Source organism: Hibiscus syriacus, unplaced genomic scaffold (assembly GCF_006381635.1).
Source record: "Hibiscus syriacus cultivar Baekdansim isolate YM2019G1 unplaced genomic scaffold, ASM638163v2 tig00110831_pilon, whole genome shotgun sequence".
In the NCBI taxonomy this organism is placed as follows: Eukaryota; Viridiplantae; Streptophyta; class Magnoliopsida; order Malvales; family Malvaceae; genus Hibiscus; species Hibiscus syriacus.
This window is the reverse complement of record NW_024062882.1, coordinates 4213348-4225492: the sequence shown is the minus strand read 5'-3', so window position 1 is coordinate 4225492 and position 12145 is coordinate 4213348. Positions and strand designations below refer to the sequence as shown.

Here is a 12145-nt window from a genome sequence, read left to right as displayed (position 1 = left end):
CCAAATATATAATTATGTTAATTTTATTAATGGACATGTCAACAAGTCTATTTTTTTAATGGAGTAGTCTGATTGAATCAATTAAAAAGTTTGGTGGTCGAATTGAGATAAAAAATAATTCGATGGCAAGATCGATTAATGACTATAGTTTGATGGTCTCCCGCGTAATTTACTCAAAGATTTAATATTTATTTTAGGCCTTTTTTTTCATTTTTGAAATTTAACTTCAGTACTTTTACAACTCTTAATCACTTGAGCATTTAGTCCTATCTTGTTCCAAAAATAGACGGTGACCCAATAAGACCCTCACGTAAAAACAATTAAAATCAAACATTAATCTTTCAAAAAAATTCAAACATTAAATAATTAAAATAATACAAAAAAAAATAAGAATTTTAAAATATAAAAGTATCCAGAAACTATCAAATTTTAGACCTCAGTTTTAGAAATTATATATTTAAAAAATCATAAATATATTTAACTTGTTTCTTAAATTAAAATTCATAAAATCGTTACAGCATATATTTTTAATCTTTTGAATTTTTAATTGATTTTTTACGAGTTCTAGTTTCACTTACTTTTAGACATGCCGACAATGTCTCACTAGTCTACATCAGTTTTTAACGAAAACAACCAAGGACTAAAGTGATGAAAGGAACGAAAATAAATGGGCCAAAATGGACTACGGTAAAAGTTACTCCATCTTACGAGGTCAAATGGTATTGAGTCTAATTAGAAAAAGGAAATTAATGGAAACATGGCTGAATATTTTGTGAAAAGAAAACAGAGATTTTTGAAGTATTAATGAGAGAGAAGCGAATGAGTAAGTTTATCACAAACCGTTGCAAATGATTTAATAACACATGCTGCCAAAAGACCATGGTGTGTCTAAGGGAAAAAAAATCTAAAATAGGGGACGAACCTGCACAACTTATGTCGATGCCGGACTCACAGCGATCACCATTATACATGATCATGAACAAATAGATCAAATTTTACAAAGATTACCTTCCGTCACAGTTTGTCGGCGCTTTTTTATCTGAACCGGCAGCATAGGTTCCATTGCCGCCAACTTGTTCTTCTGATAACATTGGAAGTGGATCCGTGATAGAGCCATGAATCTGTCATTACGATCTGTTATGAGACATGGACTTTCTTCGAGTTCACAGAAAGAAAGAAAAAACGAAGGGCGATAAAGGAATGCTTACCATGGCATGAGACTTCGACGATGCAGCGTCGATATCCGGCCTTTGAGAAGGATCTGAAGGCCTATGGAATAGTAAGTGTGCTATGGATCTATCTATAGGGTTTGTGTCAGTTTCCATATCCATAAACCCGGTGCACCTGGATAAAACAAACATTTCGAATTATGAATTATTTGGGTTCAATAACTTCTTAGGTCCCTGCTAGTTTTGCAAATAGGCAAATTAAGCTTTCCTTCCTCCCCCTAGATAAAAATTGATTCAATTACTTCTCAAGTCCTTGGTAGTTTTGAAACCAGAAAAAAACTAGTTTGGACCATACTTTTTAGGTTTAACTACTACTTAGGTCCCAGTCAATTTTGAAATTAGACAAACTAAGCCTATCCACCCCTCGTTTTTTAAGTATAAATACTTCTTAGATCTCAGTCAATTTTAAAATTAAGCACATTAAACTCTTGACCCCCTTTTTATTCATAAATACTTCTTAGGTTCATGTCAATTTCGAATAGACAAATTAAACCCTTCCCTGTACACCACCATTAACTATCTTATGTACTAGTTTCAGTATCAGTGATATTAAGAAGTACTAAGAAATCCATGATTCAAGTAACGAAACATACTTGCTTGTTTCATTGGCCACTGATGAACCACTCGCATCTTCATCTTTATCATCCCGGATGCCACCTTTTGGTTTCGAGCAATTGTGCCTTTGTTCAGCACTCCTAGCCAAACGATACAGACTATCCCGTATGCACAGCTTTGTCCTGATATCCAGCTGAAATTTGAAACATTTTGATTAGATCAATACCATGTTTACGGATTAGCCAAGAGAACAAGCGCACTTGCACATAAGAAAACCTTTGCATATACTATACCTTTTCCATGACTTGTTGAAGCTGCCGAAAACTAGTTGCCTCTAGTGAGACTTCGTCCAAAGGAGAAATTACACAAGAGGTTTCCCTTGCATTTGAAGAATCTAATTCATCTGGATTTACTACACAAACACCTTCAACTTCACTACGACATGCATCCTGTTGTACCTGGTTTAGAATGGTAATTGGATCACAAATTGCCATCTCACTTCCCATTTTTGCATGTTTGGCAGTCCTATTAAGTGGGACTTGCGTATCTTGTTGGCAATATAGCTTTCCCTTCTTCTTACTTGTTATAATGGAAGGAGCCTCAAATGAAGGACCATGAGAACTCTCCACAGACTGTACCTGGTTTGATGTGTGAGATAACTTGATTTTCGAATAAGAATGGTCATTATTTTCAGATTTGGCACTAGACATAGTTGGACAGATTGAAACTTGATCCGAAGAATTTATGTAGCCAGGAAGCATATAAGGAATATCTGTCTCTACGTAATTCACAGAATCAGGTCCAAGGTTCCGCTGAAGATCTGAAGAGGATAAGAGTTGATAGGATGAATTGGTAATGGGGTGCTTCACATCTACAAATTGCTTGCTGCTGCTGCTATATTGAGTAAAAGAACCACCATTTTCCAGATATTGACCTTTTCTTCCTCCTGACGCTTTATGCTGCTTTGAATGCTTTTCTTGTGAACTGATCTGTAATTTGGTAATGAAATGAGACGAAATAATGAAAATTCCACATAGCAAACAATATATTCAGGAAAGCTTATAACAAAGAATCTTTCATTTTGAACCAGCTTAAGAGTAGATCATATTTGATTGTTATCCAAATCAAATTATAAACGAGCACTAAATTTATTGTAGCATTAAATTCATATTGAGAAGAAAGGCCTATAAGTTCTAGGTGATGAAAACCAAATAACTAAATATTCATAAAAAAATATGAAATAGAGAGAAAGAAACAAGATTTTCTAACCTGCTCACAGGATGTCGAGTCATCCTTACTTTCAGATTCTTTATTGGCTATATGTAAAGAAGGCGTGTGAGCAAGACCAGCATTATCACCTATCATATTAACAGAAGTTAAATTGTCATTCAGAAATATGCTTTTTTTTAGGAGTCATGTGTTGACAAACCTGCACTTGCTGGCCTAGAAGTTGAACAGTCCTCTTGTATACTCTTCAGTTTAGAATCAGCCTTGAATGCATCTTGAGATCCTTCAGCCAGTTGGGAAGATGAAAACCAGTACAAATCATCTTCATCGTCAAAACTACCCAGCCCAAATGTTGAATCACAACTTCTGCAAGAAAAAATATGGAAGGTTGAGTTACTCCACGTATTGCTTTTCCTTGTGGGTTGCATGTACATATATGTTGAATCACAACCCAAATGTTTACTCAAATTAGCACTACTTTGTAAACTTACACGCATCCATCCGTCCATATGGGGTGCATGTACATATATGTGATAGTTTTGGATTTAGGAATGTATATACTCAATTTATACCAAAACGGGTGGTCCTTTTGAAGCTCCTAGTAGGGATGGGCATAGGACCCGAACCCGACGGGTCGGGTTTTTAAAAAAAAATCGGATTTAGGTTTAGGGTGAAAATACCTAACCCGAAAAAATATAATTTTACCTTATATATTTAGGAATAATTATAATATTACCCCTCTATATATTATTTTTTTCAATTAAATCACTGTTTTTATTGAATAAAAATAATATTTTTTTTATTATTTCGGGTCGGGTCGGGTTCGGGTCACTTGGAGGGTCTATATTATGCGGGTCGGGTCGGATTTCGAGTGGGAAGCCATTGTTCTCGGGTCGGATCGGGTGGACCAAAAATCCGACCCATGCCCATCCCTAGCTACTAGTCGGATTTTAAATGGTAAAGCATAGCATGGATAATAAATGGTTGGATTTCAAGAACTACCTGAACATCCTGTCAACATCCTCAAAATTCCCTATGTCTCCCAAGCCAAAGTATAAGAGATCACCATTTTCTTTGTCCTCGTGGTTATTAATAGAAAATCTGATATCATCATCAGCTGCAGTTATGTGATTTAGTGGAAAACGGTAGTTATTGTTGTCTTCTGTAGCACACTTGTCAAGCAGGAGAGGATCATCAGAACAGAAGTCACTTCCAACCGAATCTATTTTTCCAGTTTCAAGATCATTGCTTGACATCCTGGCATCATCAGAAGCCATGTTTGCTATTTCTTTGTGTGTGTCATTACCAGCTGAAGTGGTAAACACGCTATCAGGACTGTGAGACCATGGTCCCTTTTCCAACATTCTGTTCTTGGTCAAAGTATTTACACCTTTCTCCTTCTCCCCCAAAATACCATATTTATTTGTGTTATCAGTATCACCAGTAACTCCAATCACTTCAAGTAGTGGTCTTTTTTTACTATTACCTTGAACTTTCAACTGAGCACTGTATTCATCAGCAGTACGAGGCACTATATGATCATCAGTATCTCCAAAATCATCCCAAACATTATCTTCAAGCTGTAACGTCAATTACACAAGTTTAGTAATAAACAATAATATTTCAACACAAGAAGGTTCAAAAAAATTAGATCAAGTTTAGTAATAAACAATCATACTTCAACAAAAGAAGGTTCAAAATAAATTAGATCAATGATAGGTTTTCCATCCTTAGCTAGAACAACACAATTCTTAAAAAGGTAATGCAACCAAAACATGAAGGCACCTAAGGAGGTCCAAGGCAAATCTGAAGGGCAACGCTTTAAAAGAAAAGCCATCCAATGATAATAGCATCAGCATAAACCCTAATTAATTCTGGTAGCAGTCATCTTGTACATTTCAACAAGAAGATTATACAAGTGCACTAGATAATTGCATTCTAGCACCAAATATTGGCAATATAGAAAAACAAATATTAAGCTAGCATAACAACTCGTTAACGTGAATAAAATATAATTTAGAACAGCCCACCAAGAAGAAGACCTCAAAGGAATAGTAATTTGGTGCAATGATATTATTCTCCTGAAATATATATGTATATATATTTGAAAAAAATACTAGTCTCCAGCTAATAGAGCTTGGATTAAAGCCTTCAAAAACAATTTAAACTAAATGAACAAAAAATGAATTTGGAAGTGAAATTCTCTGGCACAAATCAGATTGTCCAATCTCTGAAGAGAAGAGCAAAATTCAGGAACCATTAAGTATAACTTAGACCTTGCCAGACCCAAAAGATAATTAACAAATTCAACCCCCAGAAACCCAATTATCTACAAAGTCAAACGGGATACAGCAAACCCGAAAATATAGGAACTAAAAAGCTTCAAACTGATGTACTTGAAAAAATGAAGTTCAAAATAAGTTAGATGGATGATAGGTTTTCCATTCCTTAGCCAGAACAACACAATTCTTAAAAAAGTAACTCAACCAAAAACATTAAGGCAACTAAGGCGGTCCAAGGCAAAACTGAAGAACAATACTTTTACAAGATTTTTACCATTGCACTAGATAATCGCATTCTAGCACCAATAATTGGCAATATAAAAAAAATATTAAGCTAGCATAACCACTCGTTAAAGTGAATAAAATCTTAGTTAGAACAGCCCACCAAGAAGAGGACCACAAAGGAATAGTTATTTGGTGCAATGATACTAGTCTCCTGAAATATATATATTTTAAAAAAAGTACTAGTCTCCAGCTAATAAAGTTTGGATTGAAGCCTTCATGAACGATTTATACTAAAAGAACAAAAAATGAATTTGGGATTAAATCCTTTGAGGACCACAAAGGAATAGTTATTGGTGCAATGATACTAGTCCGGAAATATATATATTAAAAAAGTACTAGTCTCCAGCTAATAAGTTTGGATTGAAGCCTTCATGAACGATTTATACTAAAAGAACAAAAAATGAATTTGGGATTAAATCCTTTAGACACAAATCAAGCTGTCCAATCTCCCAAGAGAAGAGCAAAATTCAGGAACCATTAAGTATGACTTGGACCTTGCCAGACCAAAAAGATAATTAACAAATTGAACCCTAGAAACCTAATTACCAACAAATTCAAACAGGCTACAGCAAACCTGAAAATAAGAAAATAAAAATGCTTCAAACTGAAGTGGTTAAGATTATTCTTTTCATAGCAAATTCATCACACCCTCTAATTTTCAATAAATCCCTCCACTATATAATAACAATAGAGGAGGTATATCACACCATACAACTTATAAGTTCTATTGACATGTTAAATATGGTAGACAGCCGAAAGTAAAATCATATCTCAAACTGAATCAATAAGCTGAAACTACTGCATCTGAACGTTATTGAAGCCTTCAAAAACGATTTAAACTAAAAGAAAAAAAAAAGATGAATTTGAGAGTGAAATCCTTTGGCACAAATCAGATTGTCCAATCTCTGACGAGAAGAGCAAAATTCAGGAACCATTAAGTATGAATTAGACCTTGCCAGACCCAAAAGATAATTAACAAATTGAACCCCTAGAAACCAAGTTATCTACAAAGTCAAACAGGATACAGCAAACCCGAAAATAGACCTAAATAGCTTCAAACTGATGTACTTGAAAAAAGGAAGTTCAAAATAAGTTAGATGGATGATAGGTTTTCCATTCCTTAGTTAGAACAACACAATTCTTAAAAAAGTAGCCCAACCAAAAACAATAAGGAAACTAAGGCAGTCCAAGGAAAATCCGAAGAGCAATACTTCAAAAGAAAAGCAATCCAATAATGATTGCATCAGCATAAACCCTAAGTAATTCCGATAAGCAGCCATCTTGTGCATGATCAAATGCTCTTGCACGTTTCAACTACAAGATTTTTACCATTACACTAGATAATCACATTCTAGCACCAATAATTGGCAATATACAAAAAATATTAAGCTAGCATAACCACTCGTTAAAGTGAATAAAATCTTATTTAGAACAGCCCACCAAGAAGAGGACCTCAAAGGAATAATTATTTGGTGCAATGATATTAGTCTCCTGAAATATATATATATTTTAAAAAAAAGTACTAGTCTCTAGCTAATAAAGCTTGGATTGAAGCCTTCATGAAGGATTTATACTAAAAGAACAAAAAATGAATTTGGGATTAAATCCTTTTGACACAAATCAAGCTGTCCAATCTCTTAAGAGAAGAGCAAAATTCAGGAACCATTAAGTATGACTTGGACCTTGCCAGACAAAAAAGATAATTAACAAATTGAACCCTAGAAACCTAATTACCAACAAAGTCAAACAGGCTACAGCAAACCTGAAAATAAGAAACTAAAAATGCTTCAAACTGAAGTGGTTAAGATTCTTCTTTTCATAACAAATTCTTCACACCCTCTAATTTTCAATAAATCCCTCTACTATATAATAACGATAGAGGAGGTATACCACACCATACAACTTATAAGTTCTATTGACATGTTAAATATAGTAGACGGCCGAAGGAAAAATCATATCTCAAACTGAATCAATAAGCTGAAACTACTGCGTCTGAACTTTATTGAAGCCTTCAAAAACGATTTAAACTAAAAGAAAAGAAAAAAAATGAATTTGGGAGTGAAATCCTTTGGCACAAATCAGATTGTCCAATCTCTGACGAGAAGAGAAAAATTCAGGAACCATTAAGTATGACTTAGACCTTGCCAGACCCAAAAGATAATTAGCAAATTGAACCCCTAGAAACCTAGTTATCTACAAATTCAAACAGGATACAGCAAACCCGAAAATACAGGACCTAAAAAGCTTCAAACTGATGTACTTGAAAAAAGGAAGTTCAAAATAAGTTAGATGGATGATAGGTTTTCCATTCCTTAGTTAGAACAACACAATTCTTAAAAAAGTAGCTCAACCAAAAACAATAAGGCAACTAAGGCGGTTCAAGGCAAATTTGAAGAGCAATACTTCAAAAGAACAGCAATCCAATGATGATTGCATCAGCATAAACCCTAAGTAATTCCGATAAGCAGCCATCTTGTGCATGATCAAATGCTCTTGCACATTTCAGCTACAAGATTTTTACCATTGCACTAGATAATCGCATCATAACCACTCGTTAAAGTGAATAAAATCTTATTTAGAACAGCCCACCAAGAAGGGGACCTCAAAGGAATAGTTATTTGGTGCAATGATATTAGTCTCCAGCTAATAAATCTTGGATTGAAGCCTTCATGAACGATTTATACTAAAAGAACAAAAAATGAATTTGGGATTAAATCCTTTTGACACAAATCAAGCTGTCCAATCTCTTAAGAGAAGAGCAAAATTCAGGAACCATTAAGTATGACTTGGACCTTGCCAGACCAAAAAGATAATTAACAAGTTGAACCCTAGAAACCTAATTACCAACAAAGTCAAACAGGCTACAGCAAACCTGAAAATAAGAAACTAAAAACGCTTCAAACTGAAGTGGTTAAGATTCTTCTTTTCATAACAAATTCATCACACCCTCTAATTTTCAATAAATCCCTCGACTACATGATAAATGTAGAGGAGGTATACACGCCATTCAACTTATAAGTTCTATTGACATGTTAAATATAGGAGACAGCTGAAAGTAAAATCATATCTCAAACTGAATCAATAAGCTGAAACTACTGCATCTGACAAACTTTATTGAATCACTTCTCTACTAGAAAATGAAAGTAAAATCTACTAGAAATGAAAGTAAAAAAATAAACTTAAAAGAAACTTACCTAAGAACTTACCTACATACATGCACAAGTCAGACATTCCTCCTATGATCTTTAACCACCAGTAAACACAAATCCAATATTTTGACACGATGACATGTTTTATAGAAGGTGATTTGCGCCCGCTTTATCTTTCTGAAACACAAACCACGATAATCAAAACAGATCAGAAAAATCATTAATCATAAGTTAACTTCCGAATTTGTGAAATTAATCAAGTTTAAAATCGAAAAGCTCTCAATCCACAACAAACAGAAAGTAAATTACTCTTCAGCGTAAAAGCACCAAACTGCATCCACAACTTTCGTAGCAGTAAATACACAGTAATCTAATATCTATTTCATTACTTTCTCGCGTAAATCAATTTTTCTAATCAATTTTTTCTCGTCAGCAAAAGGCAGAAAATTCAGAAATATTTTAATTAATAGAAAAAAAAAATTGCAAGCGAGAATTTGTATCAGATTTAGATTGACTTCTAGTAATTTGTTTCTTCTCTTTTATCTCAATTTTCTAAGAGAATACATCTAAAACTCCGTTTCATTTCCTGCAGTTTCTCAGCTACCAAACAAATATATATAAAACAATCAAGACAAATCCAAGGAAATCGAGTGAAAAAATAAGTACCGGAAACTTTTGAAATGGAAAAAAAAAACTCACCTGAGACTGACAATTTTCACCGGAAAAAAAAACTCCACTCTCCAAAGAAGAAATAAAGACAGATTTCCTTCCAATTAAAGGCAAAGATTCACTGAAACGAAGGCTTCAAAATCAACAGAACAAAGTTATTCACCGGTTATTGTACGGACTTTTTCTAACCCTAAATTTATGAGAGATTCCCAGGAAGTTCCAGAGCAACTTTTTTTTCTTTCTTCTGGATGGGAATTGATTAAAGAATATTTTATTATTTAATTATACTTTTCGAAAGTGGTTAAAGGAAAGGTAACTGAGAGGCAGACACGTGGCGAGGAGATCAAAACAACGGCCGTGGTAAAACTGGTGATATCAGAATTCGTGGATGAGAGTAGGGGATGAGTTCCGATCAGTTTCTTTGATATGATTGGTCCACGTGGGTTTATGCATTTGGAAAAATGGACACGTGTCCCGGGACCACATCGGTCGTGGAATTTTCAAATGTGGCGTTCACGTGGTTGAGCGTTATTTGGTGGTTCGAGAATTCTACGTTTCTTTTTATCGTGGCGTTGAGTATTTTTAAGTACTTTTGTTGGCCTAACCTTTCAGTTTTTTTTATATATTTCGTTTTTAAAAATATTAACGACGTGTTATATCATATTTTTATTATTTTTATAAATTATAAATTACAGTTAAACTAACTATAAAAAATCTAGTTATATAATTGTCGCAACCGTCTTTCGGTTGGGCCCCGGAATTGGGCTTTGACTTGAGTGATTGGGTTGGGAGTCGCCACCGACCATTATGAATTTAGGTGGGTCGGACACCATCTTACCTGATCTGCGTTGTACCAGAAACGTGTCGGGTTCGGGAGTCGATTACGGTCAAGGAAGGGTTAGCACCCTTGAACCGCCCTTTCGGTACCAATTAATTTGTCGGTTGTCTTAGTTGCGAAAATTTAAAATTTAAATTTAAATTTAAAAACTCGATTCACATTACTTACCTTTGATTGGTTGGAGTTCTTCTAAAAAAGGTCAAAAATGTTAGAAAATATAATAATAGACAAATGTTAGATAAATCAAAAAAAACATAAAAAAAAAAGAATAAAATAAAGTATCGACTTAGAGGATCAAATTGAGACAAATTGAAATTAATGGACTAGATTGGTATTAAAATGAACTGCAAAAGAGAAAAGAAAAAGTTAGGTGCCAATTCACGAAATATAAAAAATATAAACATGGACCAAATTGATTAAATTGGAAATTCGGAGGCAAATTTACAGGTAGTGACCAAAATGAATTGCGACTCAAAGTATCAGGGACTACGGAAGGGATTTAAGAATCTTGTATTTGCAGGATGGTCCTTGGTATATAAATACCAAAACCGGCCTATTTTGAATCATTTCTCTCCATTTTCCAGATCTCTTCTCTCAAATGAGAGATATCTCTCTCAAACAGCCCTTCCTCGGGCGATATCCGGCCACCGTCTGGTGGCCCACTCACCGCACCGCCGCCCCGGCCGCCGGAAACAAAACCAAACCTTAGCAAGATGTTCCCCTTAACCCCGTAAACACGAAACCAAGCCTAAAATCCCCAAAAACCCCACCTACCGGAGTAGATCTAAACAAAAAGTCTCGACCTTTTACCTTTCCGGCGACCTTTCCGCTTCTGTTCTCGCCGTGCCCGCTCTCGGTTTCTCTTGGCTTTGGCCTTTTTATGTATTCCTTTACTTGTGTTTGGGGTTTGGCTTCAGTGATGTTATTTTGGCTCTGTTTTCGTGTACTTTAGTACTGTTGATGCTGTGTTGATGTTGTGATGTTCTATGTTTTTGTTGTGTTGATGTGTTTTGACTGTGTGGTACACGATGATGGTTTCTGGTCTTGGTTTCTTTGTTCTCTCGGTGTGCTGTGCCCGATTCTTGGGTTTCCAGTGGATGTTTTTTTGGCAGTGACTTGGCCGTGGGTTTTTATAACCCCCGCCGGCCGTTGAGAACCCCGGATATTGTGGAGTACTCGGTTCGTGGTTGACCGACCATCCCGGGATGGGTCAGTCCCGGGATAACGGCCGGCCGTTTCGCTCATGACCCTTGAACTCCCGTGCGGCGCGTGTTGACATGCGTGCCTAGGGTTCTCAGACCACAAACCTGTGCTGGGCTGGTTCAGGCCCGTTCTGACTTATTTGGATCCCGTTTTGGACCTGAAACAAAACCAAAATAAGTTAAAAAAATGAAAAATAATAATAATAATAATAATAAATAATAATAATAATATATATATACATAAATATTTTCAAAAACATACAATATATAAATTTTCAAAATGTTTTTTTTTTTTTTTAAAACTATATAATATACGAATGTTTTCCAACATGTTTTCAAAAAAGATTATATAAATTTTCCCAAAATGTTTTAAAAACTATATAATAAAAATGTTTTCAAAATGCTTTCAAAACTATAATATATATGTTTTCAAAAATGTTTTCAAAAACTATATATATATATAAGTTTTCCAAATGATTTTAAAAATTATATATTATATATATTTTCTAAAATGTTTTTTTAAAACTATATATTATATAATTTTAAAAACTATTAAAAACTATATATTATATACGTAGTTTCAAAATATGTATATATATAAATATGTAGGTACATATAAAGGGGGAAAAAATATGTCGACGAAAATTAGTGTCTACAGCTGCCCCTCTTTGTCCTTTTTCGTGGAACGAAAAATAGGACAAAGATAAAA

At 34.5% G+C, this 12145-nt stretch overlaps 1 protein-coding gene across 1 annotated transcript; it reads right to left on the bottom strand.

Moving 5' to 3' along the window:
- Positions 1-805: 805 nt before the first annotated feature.
- Positions 806-9629, bottom strand: LOC120142655 (protein LNK1-like). Its single transcript, XM_039157186.1, has 10 exons — positions 9427-9629; positions 8788-8904; positions 4443-4593; positions 4014-4352; positions 3214-3377; positions 3054-3142; positions 2078-2773; positions 1823-1977; positions 1209-1344; positions 806-1121 (listed from the first exon to the last, which is right to left on the bottom strand). Exons 2-10 carry the CDS (start codon positions 8807-8809, stop codon positions 1005-1007), a joined length of 1869 nt encoding a protein of 622 aa, XP_039013117.1. The 5' UTR covers positions 8810-8904; positions 9427-9629; the 3' UTR covers positions 806-1004.
- Positions 9630-12145: the final 2516 nt, after the last annotated feature.